Source organism: Gavialis gangeticus, unplaced genomic scaffold, assembly GCF_001723915.1.
Source record: "Gavialis gangeticus isolate Ggan-Ray unplaced genomic scaffold, GavGan_comp1, whole genome shotgun sequence".
NCBI lineage: Eukaryota > Metazoa > Chordata > Crocodylia > Gavialidae > Gavialis > Gavialis gangeticus.
This window is the reverse complement of record NW_017729011.1, coordinates 4,201,161-4,217,877: the sequence shown is the minus strand read 5'-3', so window position 1 is coordinate 4,217,877 and position 16,717 is coordinate 4,201,161. Positions and strand designations below refer to the sequence as shown.

The 16,717-nt window shown below is 44.5% G+C and overlaps 1 protein-coding gene across 1 annotated transcript in view; it reads right to left on the bottom strand.

The window, feature by feature from the left end:
- PNPLA7 (patatin like phospholipase domain containing 7) overlaps positions 1-16,717 on the bottom strand; it is a 318,179-nt gene that overhangs the window by 22,770 nt on the left and 278,692 nt on the right. The window contains exons 30-33 of the mRNA XM_019510411.1: positions 14,830-14,946; positions 11,737-11,885; positions 10,423-10,575; positions 6,386-6,496 (exon numbers count right to left, since the gene is read on the bottom strand). Of these exons, the coding sequence (XP_019365956.1) occupies positions 6,386-6,496; positions 10,423-10,575; positions 11,737-11,885; positions 14,830-14,946 (530 nt within the window). The remainder of the gene's footprint in view (positions 1-6,385; positions 6,497-10,422; positions 10,576-11,736; positions 11,886-14,829; positions 14,947-16,717) is intronic.

Below are 16,717 nucleotides of genomic sequence, written 5' to 3'. Positions count from 1 at the left end.
ACCTCACCCCCCCCCCTGTGCCCCAGCCACTGCTGCCGCCGCCACTCCCTCAAGGGGAGGTGGGATGGGAGGCAGCATGGGTGGCCTGAGGGGAGCAGCGTTGGTAGCACCCAGGCTATGGCAGCAGGGTAGAGCCTCAGCCCAGGGCGCAAACGGCTGGTGAAGGGATGAGGTGAGAGTAGCATGCCCCCCATCTGTTACTTCCCACAGTGCTTGTGGTGCAGCTGGTGTAGGGATCCGGGGGCAGCAGCAGCAGCAGCAAGTCTCACTGCCCTGCTCCATCCCCCTATGCCGGGTCCCACCCACTGGTCTGTGGAGTAGGCTTCTGCCCATGCTGGTCCAGCCAGGCTGCAGGCCAGTGCCCACTGTGAGTGCACAAATCTGGGGGGGATACATGCCCCCTCCATGCCACACACACTAGGCTGGGGGCTGAGGATGGGGGACAGTGGGCTGGGAGTGGGGGGCACCAGCAGGGCTGAGGGGGTGGGGGGCTGCGGGCTGGGAGTGAGGTGCACTGCCAGGGCCAGGGGCCTGTTTTCTACTTAGACTATTTACTGGGTCGGGACTGGCCATCAATGTTTACAAATGGGTCCTGATACAAAAAAGGTTGAGAACCGCTGGTCTAAAGGACTCTTAGAACACACCATAAGCCTGTAGAAGCAAATCGATTCCTTTGATATAAAAGATTCACAGGAACAGAAATTAAATGTCAAACCAATTTGCTTTTCTTGATTAATTCAGAGGCTTTTCAGTATTTGGGGTCCTCAGAATACTGAGCCCTGGTCCAATGGGACTTTTAAAATACTGGAGCATATGTAGGGCTGGTAGTTCTCACAAAGGGAGTGAAAAAGCAAGCATGCTTCAATTAAGTTGTTCAGCCTTTCCCGTAAATCCATAATATTCATAACCCTGGGGTCCCAGCAATCAGCACTTTCTGCTTGGCTGACGTCCCAGACAAGCACGCACGCAGAAATGCAAGCCATGTCTGGTGCCACTGCCATGACTAAAGGAGCAAAGCCCCTTGGAAAAGTGCAGACATTAGATCTCCAGAGCATCTGAACCATCACAAGAAGCAGGGTAGATTGTTCTAAATGTGTAGTATCCTGTATAAAACCCAATGAAAACACTATGATCTGACTAAAATAGTCCTGTGGATGACAGATATAGGGTAACATTTGCATGTATTAAGATGTACATAAAAAAAGCAAATCTCTTCAAAACTCATTTGCCATTGCAACAAAGATGTACTATCCCATCAGCTCTAGGTATAGAAGTTGGAAGGTGAAACAGGGTATTCTGTTATGCTGTTAGATGGCTATACACACAAATTATTCTATGTCTTATATAAATACACATTTATTTATTTCAGTTTCTGTGACTCTCCAGTAAGACAGCACTTACCCACAGCCAATGAAACTCTCTCTTTAAAGTAGGATGATTTCAACAGTCAACCCTGACTCATATCCCACAACACTCCCAACACCTTTGTGCTCCCCGAATCCCTGCTCTGCCATGCCCACGTCAGACCCTGATCATTCTTCCTGCCCCTTGATATCTGGGTTCATGTCCACACTTCATTCACTGGCCTCCTTAGCTTTTTTGTCCAGAACATAAATCGCAACATGATCTTTCCCAATGTCCCTCTGTCACCTGTACCCAGGTGCAGTCTTCCCCCCATTTCTTTACAGGCTAGGCAAAAATGATCTTTCACTCAAACCCCCCTGTTAATTTAAGAGCAGGGTTTTTTCAAGGGTAACTCCTACCAATGTTAAGTGTAAAAAATCAACAGAAATCCCCAGCAAATCCATCACTAACCTCCACAACTGTTTCAACACATGTGCTTTTTTAGGTTCACACCAACCTCAGACTCTGCAGATCCATAAGAACTTCATAATCAATTCCAGATCAGCACCAACTGCCCTGCACACATCACACCAAACCTGAATTGGAGCTCAGGTAAATAAAATATCGCCTACAGACAAACTTACAGAGTCTATAGCAACATGAGGGCTATAAAGCGAAGGAGTCAGTGAGCATGTCTGAATACTACAGTGGATGGGAAAGGGCCAAACAGCTGACAAGGTTTACAGAAGTAGGGCTTTTCAGTGAGGCTGGAAACCCACAGATGACTGGTTAATCCTGCTCCACAGCCATCCTCTGCGTCTCTCCTCCCTTTTTCCATCCATTATTTTTTCCAATCACAGTTTACACTAGAGAGAGTCCCAGTCCATGGACTTGTTGAGGTTCAACAGACTGGGGGTCCCCTCTGGCATGCAGGTCACCAGAGGAGCAGCTATTATAACTGGGTCATCAGCTAGTTTGGCTTTTTTTTCTAGGAACCTGTTTTCCTGGAGGCTGTATTAGGACAATTCAGCAGTGGAGCAAAACAGCTGCTGCAGTACTCCCAGTATGTTCTGGGACACAAGGACATCCTGCCCCAGTCAGCCACAGGGAAGCTTTAAAGCTGTTCTGCCTCCCCTTTGGCCCTATATATGCTGTGGTGGCTGAATGCTCTGGCTGGGATGTCCCTGAGCATCTCACCCAGCCATCTCCACTGACATGCTTCAAGCTCAGGAATATGATGGTTAGGTCACTCTGGGGTCATCTGCAGCAGGTATTCTCAAGTACACCAGAGGTCCCAAAAACAGCCCCAGAAGGTTGTCCTGGAGCAGCCTCTTGGAATGTGTTAGCAAGAGCAGGCTGGGAGGCTGCGCTTGGGACAGTCCCAGCCAGAGCATGCTGCTGCCACTGTGCAGACTTGCCCTTTTTTGCTCACTAACCTTGCCTCCAAAAATAACCAGCTACTCTATGCTCATTCCATATCTCTGGCTCACTCCTTCCCACCCCTCATAACTTCACTCATTCCCATTCCTCCATTCACTTTGCACCTCTTCACTTCTGTCCATGTTCACATCCTCCTCCCACCCCACAAACCCAAACCACTGCCCTTCCCACTTTGCTTCTCATCACCCTGCTTCCCAGAATGAAAATTCTTGGTCATGAACCCCCTGATCTGTAGCAAGTCTCAGCTGTCATTTTTTACACGCACTGGCTGTCTTTGTTGAAACTCATTGTTGTTACTACACAACGTGTCTATAGCTTTAACACTTATTGTTCCAACTGCTACTGATAAACCTATTTTGGAAAAACTGAGTTTTCAAACAGAAGAGCCCAAGATGAAGAGAAAACGAGCAAACATGCTATACCTATTTTCTCACAAATGTTCTTAAAACTTTTAATAGGTATTTTTTTAGAATCTCTTCAAAGGAAGTTAAATTTTTAGCCAAATTTGGAGAGTGAATTTAGCCTTTAAACTATAGAATAGGGGCATTTTGTCCTGTTTTATATGAAAATCTCAATAGGAGTATGAATACTCAGCCACACTAGCAGCCTGTTTTAGTCTTTAGTCAGGCAGAATGTACGGTAGGGTTGCATGTTATAAACTAACTCAGGGGTTTTCAACCTTTTTGGGTCATTGTACCCCCAGCAGCTGGTCAAGAAGGCAGGAGCCCCCCAGTGGCCAGACCTGGGAGGGGGCAGTCCCCCAGCAGCTGATCAGCAACTGGGGGCAAAGGGGTCTGCCCACTGCCAAGTACCCCTGAGGCCATCAGAAGTACTCCCTGCTGAAAACCCCTGGGCTAACTGAATCAGAGCAGCAACAGCTCACAAAAAGCTTATGCATCTCTGATTCAGACAGCCTATAAGATGCAATTCTACCATGCCTTCTGTCCTCTGCTAAGGAACTGTTATATTTGTCAGAAGTAGCCAAATTCTCTCAGCCTAAACCTTAACTACTCAAATGTGCTGACACACACAGCGCAGACAGAGATGGTGGCTTAAGCTCTGTACTTTAAACTAGCTCAGTATCACATGCTGTCACAGGGCTTTTGATAGCTACTTCTTTTCTCTAAAGCAAATGGCAAAATAGATGCACACCTATCCACAGAGGTCTTGCAAATATTTTAATACTAAACTAAATGCACTTGCAGAAAGGGCATAATGCAAGATTTCTGGCAGTGTTTGAGAATCACTTAATGTTATTTTCATGACAACTCAGCAGTAAATATGAAAGATAGCTAGGCTTTTCAAATGCTCAACACCAATGCATTTGATGGGGAAAAGGGTTACTCACCAGGTACCACTATCAAGTGACAAGAGAGATACCTGGGTACTGAATATTTTTGGAGACTGGTGTATAAACAACTAGAGATACTGAAAATTAGAGACTACCTTTCCTGTAATATGTTTTCACCAACACACGTCCATACTATGTAAAAGCCTATGGACACATCCACATATGCAGGCACATGCGCTTGCAGCAGCTCAAATAGGAGCAGCACAAATTTGAGCCAGGAATTTGCAGTCAGCGCACATGCCCAGACATGCACTTTGGTGTGGGGCAATTTGTGCCACTTGGGGCAAAATAACCCTGCCCAGCTCCTCCTGGATCTGCAGCCAGGGGGCGCTAGAGCCTGCCTTCTTGATCAGCCCACCAATATAAAAACCTGCCCTGTGCTGGCCTCAGCAGTATAAAAAGATGCCTTGGCAAGCAGCTCAGGGCTACTTGCTCTCAACAGTTTCTGGAACCTGGTCAATTGGTATCTGGGGACACTAGCCCCTTTGTGCCAGCTGGACTGCTAAAGCAGCCCTAACTGAGAGTTTCCTGCACCCTCTACCCACTGCAGCTGTCTGACAGTGGGGGCTGCTGCTTGGCTATGACCTGCTGCCACCTGCGACAGCATGTGGCCCCAAGGCTGTGCGCCTGCCAGACCCGGATGGGGACTGCACCTCTGGGCCAGCTGCCAGGGGCCTGTGGCTGCACAGTTGGCCTTTGTGTGGCACTACTGCTATATGTGCTGCTGCCCTGCCATCTGGGCAGCTATTGCCCGGAAGATGTTCTTAGTGTGGTGGCCTGCTTTGAACTATCAAAGCATGTCCTCCTGGCTTCAAGCGGCCAGGTCAGCCATGTCCAGCTGAGTCCTGGGTATCAGCCCTGAGCAGACTCCTCTGCCTGGGTCCTGCCACTTGCCTCACTAGCAGGAATTCCAGTGTTCCATATTTAAAAACTGCAAAACCTCTGATAAAAAAATCCCAACGTAAAATACCCCAAAATCCATGTTCTTCCACAATTAGAACAAAAGACCAATACAATACAATACAATACACACACACACACACACACACAGAGGAAACCCTCACTATTCGTGGGTTTGGCATTCGTGGTGGCAAACATTTGCATATGCCGAACCCGCTTCTTGAATACACTTAAAGATGTTCCTTGGGAGCTCTGTGCTTGCCGCCGCCAGGCTCCTGCCACTGCTGCAGTAGACCCTCGCCATTCGTGGGGGATACCAAAAACGTATCCCCCACAAATGGCGAGGGTCGCGCACATGCATGTATGTGTGTGTGTGTGCACGCTCCCCTTGGCCCCTTCACTAACTAGAATGTGGGGACAGCTGCCCCTGCAGCCACAGCTTGTGCCAGCAGGTCTCATCCTATCTGGCAGCTGGGCACAATGGGTGTGTGCTGGGGGGATGTGGGGTTTGCCGGAGGAGCAGGGGGAAGAGGTGTGGGGTGTATGGGTAGGTGTGGGTAGATTGTGGGGGGACTGGGCATGGGGGGAGCTGCTCAGGAGGGGTGGGTCCCCTGCCCCCCCCACAGGGCACAGCCCCCCCAAACTGCACATGGACTGCCCCCCTTGTAGGGCCCACATCCCCCCTGCCCAGCCCACCTCCCCCCTGCTGTGCCGGGCTGGGGTCATGGCACCTTGGCAGGCTGGGCCCACACACTGTGGCACAGGCAGCACTGGGTGCCAAGGGGCCGAGGCCGAGCCACACTGCCCCGCACCGCATGGTGGGGCTGTGCCGGGAGGCCCTGATGGCCATTGCTGCTGCTGTGAGCTGTGGGCATGTTGCAGCAGCCTGCATCGCTGTTTGCCCTGCATGGACAGGAAGAGTGCTGCAGCACTGGGGCAAGAGGCAGCCATAGAGATACTCTGCCTGGCTACCAGGGCATCTCTGTGGAGGACCCAAGCCTCCAGTTGCTTCAGGGCACAGTACTGGACCACGCCCTGCCCTGCTTTTTCCTGGTGGTTTTTGTTGACACCTGGATGTCCAGGTATTAAAATTGAGCCCACATTGCAAATATGCAGCACAGGGAATGTGTTTTTTGTTCCCAGAGTGCCTTTTGCCACATCTCAAACTGCTTTGAGACGTGACAAGAGGCACGTGCAAGCTCATCTGGATGCACCTTATGAGGCAACCTTTCCTTCTGATTGCCTTTATCATGCTGTGGTTGTTATACAAGTAGCTCTACTCACTTGTGGACTGGCCACTGACTAGCATCACATAACTACGAGACAAAGATTTTTAAATTGACCACTTACGTCTGAAGTTTTGGATTTGCAAATCTCCTCCCTGTCTTTTAACATCTTGTCAAGAACTCCACTCCTGCACCAGACATTAAATACTGTCTTCCCGTGCTGATATCCCACTTCCTGAAAAGGGAAAGAGTCAGGAATTTTAAAAAAGAAGGCACCTTTAAACAACTGGAGGATAATAAACATTAGGCCACCTGTTTCACAAATCAGACTAAAAACGAAAAGCTCTACCTTCTGGGACTGTGATTTAGAAAGAAATATCTTACTGCTTCAACTCCTAGTTGCTTTAATTTTTCAGCTCTGATGAGGGTTGGGAGGGGGTGATTAAGTGGAGCAAGGTGTTATTTTAAGTTAGAAGCTTGTTCCACCTTTAGATATACAGTATGTTATGATAGGTGCCACCAGCACACCTATTTTTACAGGGGGCAGCTCTGTGCAGATGGCACATCAGATAATTCTGTACACAAGGAGAAACCAACAAAAATGTAAGCAGTGGATTTGTTTATATAATCCACATCTTTACTACAAAAATCTCTTTATTGGGAAAGATGATAGTAAAGATGATTAATTTGAGGCTTCTCCTTGCTGACCTAGATCTGACAGAGAGGAATTACTGTCAGGCACTGGTGTCCCAAGTCTTCTGAAAGCAAATCATAAATACACACAAGGCAGGCAGCATGGGAAGAATCTTGTTTTTACATGAGAACTTTACTCTAAAGATCAAATATCTTGGTAGTATACACAGACATCAATAACACCATTAAAAGTTCACTTCTAGCTTCTAATACATTAATCTAATTTTCCAATATTTCAAAACTCAATCATTATAATTTGCATTGGGAATGAGAACTTGGCACTGATGTTGTTAGCACAAAAACAAGAGAAAACAAACAAATGGCTCCAGTCTTTTTCTGAAGAACTGGCTTCCACTGAACAGAAAATTTTGCTTTAAAAATCCTGCTCCCAGCTCTATCACTGTCAAAGTAAATCTCACCATGAACTGAGTTTCATACAACCATGGCTATTATTGGACTGCCCCAAGTAGCTCCTAGCTTATATGCTTACATTGGTCAAGTGTTTAGAATAGGGCTAGAGATGAGAACTGGTGGAGGGAGGAGAGAGTAGAGCTTCCCCTTCTCATGTACAGAAACCATTGTCTCTCGTGGTCTAAGATTGGGAGACATCTTGAGAACGGAGCAAATCTTTTTAGACAAAGCTGCTTTGGAGATTAAAGGTGCCTGGGAGATACCAGGCAGTTCTGTACGAGAACACCGGGAAGCCTTCTGAATGTTCTACGTCTGGGTTTATTAGAACAGTTCAAAATCCCCCTAGAACAACTAAACTCCAGGCAAGCTCTTTACTCTTCTCATGGGATGTGGAATAAGTGAGAGGAATCACACGTGACCTGTATTATTGGCTAGCTAACTGTATTGATTTGGTAGTTAAACCCTTGGAGGTACCCAATTTTACTTTTGCATAAATCTAAATAAGTAAATAAAAAGTTGTGTCTTTCATTGCTCATACAGTGGCCTCTATATACCCACTGAAGTCACTATGCCTTACAGATTCTCTGCAAGAGGCAAAGCAAGATGGCAGTTAGCTAACCTGCTGGGGATTAAAATCAACACGTGCACCTCAACCCTAGGACCCGGTCTATCTTGTACAGCAGGCATGTTCCACTTGGCTGACAGCTCAGCCAAGTCAAGGGTATTTATACACATACATTTGTCTGCTCTGATGCGCCAGAAATCCAGTGTGTCGGAGCAGATTCGATTAATCAAGTCTGCTCTGTATGCAAGCTGACATACCTGGCGCTGCATTGCATGCACTTGTATAAATGGCGAAATGTGCATCAGCACTGGGAAAATGATGGTGGTGCGCTTTTGAACTAAAACACCTTCAATGCATTTCACCATTTATACAAACGCATGCACTGCAGCACCAGGAGCTTTTAAAAGTGCCTAGCACTGCGGCACAAGCATATGTACAAATGCCCCAAGCTTCTCTAACTGTGAAGACTTCAGCTTTCAGTTTTAAATTATTCAACTGGTGCTAAATTATTTGCCTCTACAGAGAGAGAGGACAATGGTTTGAGGAGCTCCATACTTGCTCTGCTGAGCATTAGCAAGTCTCATTCTCTAGTCTCATTGTTCACACAGCTCATACACTAGATTTATTCTCCAACTGGCTGTGAAAAGGACCAAGGAAGATGGAGATTATTAGTGTCTGCCCATGGCCCGCAGAATGCCTCATGTCCTTGAGAAAGCCACCAGGCAGTCCCAGATAAAAAATTAATACTGGAGCCTGATGAATCTTAACAACTCTCAAAATGCCATTTAGGGAAGAATCAGGGAGAAGGGCGTTGGCAAATTAGTACTTGTCTCAGTTTTCCTATGTTCTGGGCAGTCAAGTTTTCTTTTTGCTTTGGGAACATGAAATGCATGGATACCATAGGGTCGAGATTTTTTCCTAGCAACAAGGAAGTATTTGTTCTGGTTTTAAGATCCTGTGACACTACTGTCCATGAAGTTTTACTGGGACAACTGCAGTCACTCACAAGGCAGCTATGGAGTGTGCTCAGATCACACTAGGAAGTCCACAAAAGCGATTTGGGACAATTGTTCTTTGGCTCTCAGGCCTCTCACATGGGATTCCTCAGAGACTGATTGTGCCATCTCTCTTGGCAAATGTGTATGGAAGCATTAGGAGAGCTACTGAGGAGACACAGCCTGCAGTGTTATTCACCATGCTGGTTAGTTGAGCTCTAGGTTTTTGTGCCATCCAATAATGATGGAGCAGCAGACAAAATAAAGGGTATCATTATGAACATAGCAAGTGCATCCACTTGGTCAGCACGAACAAAGCTAACACAACTATATCAGCAAGCACTACAGTAGGTGGAAAAAAAGGACAATTCAATAATATGGTACTACCACAGTGACAATGAACCCAAGCTGTTAAACACTAGAGAAAAGGGAAGACACCTTGTTCAAATTTTTAAATTATGTGTTATTTTACCCTGAAAATCTTCAGCTGGAATCAAAACTTTCCATACTGATTTATCATAGGCCAATACAGACAATTTCAAACCCTTGAAGATCTGTGATGCTGATACTATTCCTTCATTAATAATAGCCTTCTGCTGACTTTCGTATATTGTTCTGAAGATTTTCCATCAGGTGCAAAGGAACCATGGGTGGTATATAATATTAACAGAAGTGTTGAAATGTTAACTGAGCCACAGACATCCTTAAAACTGCTCCCTCTGAGTAATTAATAGCCTTCCCTATACATTTCTTCAAACCTTCCACCTGATTATACAAGATAGCTTCATTAATCAAGGATGAGAAACAATACCACATGCCTAGGCAATGCATAGGGAGGACATGGGGTGGGTGTGGGAGGCATGTACCCCTCCCACCCCTCCTGAGATTGGCCCTCGCTTGCTGGGGAGTGGGGGCACCGAGAGAAGCACTGCCGAGTGCCCCTCTAAGACTGGTGCCAGCTGGGGAGTGTGGGTGCTAAGAGAAGCACCAGTGGCACTTTTGGTTTTGCCGTTGGTGCTTCCAGGGTCAGCGATTGGCCTCCCCTGGTCAGCAACTGGCCGCTAGTGCCCTGCCAGACTCAGAAGGCGCCAGTTGCTCATGATCACATGATTTATGAGACCAATCAAATCTGACCAAAATAGTTCAGATTTCAAATACTTAGGGGACAAAGAGTAAAAGAACTGGCAAAAGAAGTAAGGATATTGCAATCTGCTCCTGGGACTAAACATCAGGATAAATGATTATTTAGGTTTTCATCCAACACCAAATCACCATGGTTTCTTCCCATGGTAATACTCAGTGTCAATTCTTTGCTCAGCTGTCAGAAATACATAATACAGAGACAGCTAAGTGTTAAGAGACTTCTAATGCTTTAGAATGGGTGGCTCAGAAATGAAAAGCCAATGCTAACCCTTGGAATTCATTTAAGATCACTGCACGACTCAAATGCTTTGAAGGAGTGGTACATCAGGGCTTTCTTTAACAAGATTCACTTACACAGATTTCATCAAACTTTCCGAAGTCCAGTGTCCTGTATCTGTCAATGGGTGGCCGGATATACTCGCAATAGTCGCTGCTCTTGACCATCTCCAGCTGCCGCACACAGCATACATAAGCAAGACGCGTCTGGATCTCTGCCATGTTCAGCACCTGCCAATCAGCCCCAGACACCAAATCAAAAGAATTACAAAACTTTCATTAGCACAATATGCTCTGAATTAACAATGGCCAAAAGTGGGCCATCCATCAAGTCCACTCAACAGCTTAGACATGTCTGCTGAAGCCTTCACACCCCAACACCTTCCCGAGTCTCCCAGGAGCACTCTGCAGACAGTCAGTCAGCCAGTCAATCTCTATCATCAATGGCAGTGAAGCAATTTTTTTCTAATGAATGTATCTGCAGTTCAAGCATAACTGAGCCTTTAATTTCAGGGAAATACAGGTGTTTAAAAGGCAAAAGGGGCATGGAGTTCTTTCAGGGAGGGGATTATCAATTAATCAGCTTGCTTATCTACAGCCAGTGCCTTACACTGCCTAAGGTGAGAGTTGGGTGGCATTCGTTATCCGAGTCTCCTACTTCCTGGCCCAGAGAAACCCACAGTACTCCAGAAGCAACACATTCAACCCACTAGAGATGCAGTGCCCTGCATAGTTCCATGGAGGACCCAAGAGCAACATTAATGGGCTTCACAAGGACCTAGCCTTCAGACAGACAACGGTTTTTAATGAAGGAGGACTGTTAAAGTAGGAGATCATGAGGGATTACAGCAGGAGTGCACAACACCTAAGGGAATATGGATGAAAATAAATATTAAATCAGAGCTTGCTCAGTTTCACTTGATGAGGAAAATTATGGCTGAAGCAGCCTATTGTGCATGTAAACATCTTACAATTATTACTACTGCCCGCTACAAAAAACTGTGTAGTCAGCCATTCAGAAACATTGGGATAGAAATGCAGTGAACTAGGCAAAGGTATACTTGGTTTAATTTGTAAATCAGCCAAATCTAAACTTTATCAAGACTTATTACATTAAACTAATTTCAACAATGAAAGGTTCTTTTACTCCTACCAAATCAAGGTTACCCTGCTCTGTATTTCCTTCCACAAGCATCAGACAATTGAACTTTTCCACAGCACTGGATTTTCCTCCATGCTGGGATTTTGTCTAGCTCTCTACCACCCGCAGGCATCGTCTTATACCTCAAGATGCAAGAGACCAGGCAATCAATTCCTATTCCTGTTCCTTAGGTAATCAATGAGCAGTTCCTGTCTGCTTTCTGGAAATTGTCACAAACACGCTTTTGGTACCTTCACTTTCTCAACCAAGGGATTCCATCTCTTCCACAGCAGCCACCAGCCGGATAAACAATCGCCATAGTTGGTGAGGTCTGTCTCATCACGGCTGCCTACGTCGATTGCTATGACCACTTTTGCTCCCATGGATCTTGCAACATCCGCTATTGGGTTATAAAACCACATCATCATTTTCCAACTTTCCACGCTTCTACAGTGCTTACTTGTCTGGTCCTGGTAGCTGGAAGTAGAGACCTGTATTGCCAAGGATCTGAACAGGCTGCACAGTACAATACAATGGAACAGTCTCATTTACATACCATTTCCTTTATAGACTTGCACAAACATTTTGAGAGAATTACTTACCAGGAAATAGTGCTACTCTAATTCTGTTCCTCACATTGATGTATAATATTTAGTCATAACTTTCTCTAAAATCCTTCTTCATTCTAATAACTCACTTGGAAACACTAATGTAAATGTAATTACTAAAAGAGAGGCCTTGGGGGACTTTTACAAAGATGAAACATATGTTAGAGCCAGCATCAGTATGCCCACGCTAAGGTATTTCTGAGTCCCTGCTCCCACTCCAAAGCAAGAAATGCACCAGTGAAACCACTCCAAGAGTCCCCCAGTGGCTACTCTTGAGATTTTGGTTTTCAGGATACTTGCAAGTAGCTAGCAAAGACACTCCTGCAGTGGCCACACTGTGCTATTTCCAGGTTTGAAATGGGCAAGCAGGAACAGGCATCCAGGGCACACTTGGGAATGTTTTTGCTGGGGTACGCTGCCACTACAATGCAAAAATACTGGGACTAATTCTGTGGCTCAAAAGACAGGAGAGAGTGCTTTATGGATGGAGTGGTGCAGATGCAAGGGGACACAGAAGAAGTGAAGGCTGAATGACCAGCTGGCAGTTGCATACAAGTACAGAAATAGCTACAGGTCAGAGGTTAGGATGAACTCAGTCCAGAAACAGCTTTAAAAGCCAAGAGGAAAATTCTGCATAGACTTGGAAACAGGCAGGAGATTAGTAATGGTGACAGGATGAGGCAACACTTCTTGGAGTAGGGGTGCAGAGTGGCCTGGCCACAGCAATCAAGATCCTTTCAGTTTAAGGAACAGGATTTTAAGGAAACCCTAAAAGACAAAAATGAGACGAAGATTGCTCACAGTATAGGGTCTGAGGAGAAGCCATGGTCAGATTCAGAGGTAACTGAGGTTTCCAGAACAGTTATGCAGAGCAATAGGCACACACCTTCGCAGGACTAGTTGAGATGCTTATCCAGATCAAAACTAAACTCTCCCTAGAGACTGAACTCTTACATCTATGTGACTGAGCAAACCAGTGCATCACGCCATCTTGATTCAAACCCCAACATCATCTTCAAACACTCTAAAATCTCAGGATGCAGTCTGGCAGGAAGGACAGAAGGAAAGACAGCTAGATTAGTCATTCCAATTTCCAGAAGTTCATCATAGATTTAAGTATCAAAGCCAGATGTCAGTTCCTCCAGTATTTTAGGGGTATTTGCAGTGCTGCCCCTTTTGGGCCAAAAGGGCTTTTTCCCAAATCTTAACCCAGTTTTCAATTGTGATTACCCTGATAATTTGGTTTGCTCAAATTCAGGGTTTTTCATTAAGGCACTCTCAAATTATTTGTATATAAATTGTATATAAACTGTAGCTGTAGACTGCATATTGCAGTGCCTCAAACCGTTTCATTTTGCTTTTCAGCTGATCTTCCTGGACTCCAACAATTTCCAGGCTGAGATGGCAAAGCCCTCTGGAGTCCCAGAGTTCAGAATAACCACAAAGAAATGTGAACTCTCCTGCCCATTCAGGGTTCAAATGACAAACTCCTTAATATTCTCATGATCTTCTGAATGTCAAGTAAATAAATGTTTCTGCCCAGCATATGCTTGGACCATTTCAATCAGTTGTTGGCAGCTAAACAATTCAGTCCTCTTCCATCAGACCTACCGTTCTGCAAAAGATCTCCAACAGAAAACAGTCTTCCTTGGTTTCCAGCTCCCAATCACTCTGTTCTCCCTCTCAAACAGCTCCCAGCTGGCCCAAGTTGGCTCTTTTTACCTTCTCCATCTCTACCCAACACCTGCTTCAGGTGGCATGTGGTGGGAGGTCCTGACTGTGGGGTTTGTACATACCATCACAACAATGCTGGACAGGCATCTGGCTGGAGTCATCTGACCCCAGCACTCTTTCCTGCCCAGGCAGGGGGCTGGACTCAATGATCTGTTGAGGTCCCTTGTGACCCTAGCATCTACAAATCTATGAATGCATATTGTGCACTGCATATCGACTACTGCATATTGTGGCAAGAACTCTGACCTTTTCTCCTAAGCAGATATTTGGTAATGCAACTAAAGAAACCTACACTGTGTACATCTCGGGGCTTCATTTGGTTTTAGGTAACAATGGAAAAACATTATAATAGGTAAAACCTGGCATTGAGCTGAATTAATCTTTAATCTTGGTTCAACAAATTAGCCTCCTAGAGTTAAAACACAGAATACTGAACGTTAGGTGATTTTTTTCTTTTATGACAGAAATCAGTTTGCATCTTGACACCAAGAGAGGCTACTGTTTCATCATGACTGTAGAGTCAGACTTAGTTCATATTTCTACCGTGTTCTTCCAATAAATTCAGGATAAGAGGCAGACCATATGTTTGCAATTTAATTCCTCCCTCCTTCCTAATACACATTAGAATATGCTCTAGTGATTAGCCTGAAGTGATATCTTTGAAACATGCCTGTAAAATAAATGTTCCATCACAAAAGGCTTTCTTGGAAAAGCACATTAAAAAAAGCAAAAAACACAGTTGGCCCAAAGGACAAGGCAACTTCATAACCATTTTGACATCAGAATCATCTGCAATCATAGAATCATAGAAAATTAGGGTTGGAAGGGGCCTCAGGAGGTTATCTAGTCAAACCCACTGCTCAAATCAGGAGCGTCCCCAACTACCAAGGCTTTGTCTACCTGGGTCTTAAAAACATATGGTGTCCAGACATATGGTCCTGCAGACAGAGTTTTACCATCTGTCTTCTTGGTGAATTGTACACAACTTCGTTGCACACCTACCTGGAAGATTGTTGATATAACCTCCATCCATCAAGAGGTGTCCATCCTTTGGATCGCAAAGAGGAGGCATGTAACCAGAGAGAGACATGCTGGCACGGACGTACCTCCAAAGAGATCCTACAGGAATTAAAGAGAGGGAATGGCATTCATAATGATTTAGAATGAGAAAGATGAGCAGAGATAGGGTGGCTTAGACGATTTGGGTGATTTTTGGAATCTGATGGTGTCCTGAGGGTTGATTTACAGAATGTTACTAAAGCAGCTTGGAAAAAGACTGCTCAAATTCAATAAAATATTAAGAACATTTTATTTTAACCATGATTTTAACTCTTCTGTTGCATCAAAACTTCCATCAACAAGCACCAAAGGACAGGGCTTTTTCAAGGGACCAATGAGTGGTAGGAATAAAGTCTCAAATATAGCTGGAGAACATTAAACTGCAAAGGATAACATATGCAGCAGATACTTCATCAGCAGGACATCATTCATGGACCTTTTTTTGGCTTGCTCCTTTGAAGTTTACCAATGTTTAGAAAATTTAAACAGCTCCAAGGACAATTCTGTAAAGATATGCAAGTTTCTTCCATTCTTTGCTGTTAAAAGTTCCAAAACTACTAACTGTGACAGCTTTTTCCATGAGGCTATATCATCATACAGTAGAAACCTGGCCTCTTCTGCTACCCACGTACCCTCTGAAATCATTCAGATTAGCAGTCAGTTCAGCAACTTCAGCCACCTACTTAGGCAGAGAAATTACACTTGCAGCATCAATCTGCTAAAGAACAAAGAAAAGAGCTCTATGAACTTCTCTTAACATAGGGAATTCCATCCCCTGCATAGCACTGGATCCCTCCTACCAGATACAATTTGTACACAGAGTACAAGTGGAGATAATTAGAGAGAAATCAAAACCTGAAACTCCCAGAACCTTAATGATCCACCTCAGGTAGCAAACCAAACTACCCCTGAGCATGGATATTTTTAAAAAATAACTAACAAGCACTGGAAAAGCCAAAACAATCCCCTCCCTTCTGGTTCTGGCCTTTTCACCAAGACACAATGCTTACATTATAACCAGCTGCAAGACTGACATCACACTAGAAATACCTAAGGAAAACTGGATAAGGTCTCAGGATCCACCTCATAACCGTTGTCGTAACCATTAAACAACATTTCCACTCAATAAAAGAGTGCTGGTACTTGGCAATAATCTTAGTTGTTTCTTGAACATTTCTGTTAATAGTACTGTAATGAAGGCATTATAACCTTTTTTTAAAAACTCTTAGAAATTGAGAGATTTAGTCATGCAGAAACTGACTGGATCAGATTCCTACAAAATGTATTGCTTTAAGGCTCTTCTTTAGCCATCTTGTCCTCCTTGTAATTCCTTTCCCAAACAAGGTTGCCAAAAATTGCCATTTGTACTTTGCATTTCCAAATAAACCATCTCACACTAAAGGGCATATATTCATTACATAAATCAGAGTTGCCATATTACCTCTACAAGCTCATCTCTCCAAAGTTCTCTCTTTGTGCTGCACATTTCACACCTGGCTGATACACTGGGGTGCAAGAAATTTTTCATTTAGAATTTTTTTTTTTTTTTTTTTTTTTTTTTTTTTTTTTTTTTTTATATAATAATTTCCTTTATGTGGGGAATGGATTTACCAGCAGGTTTAACCTGTAACTTAATCAAAACTAATGCTTATTAGCATCAGTGCTGACAAAAAGTTTGTTATTCATTACTGCTGGTTGCAGGTTTACTTAGGAGGTCTAGATTGGGAAAAGTTTGGCTTATACCTCATCTCTATGAGATAAATATAAATGCCTCATCTATAGGATACCACCAAATGTTTTATCTATAGGATACAACAAAACAATGGGTAAG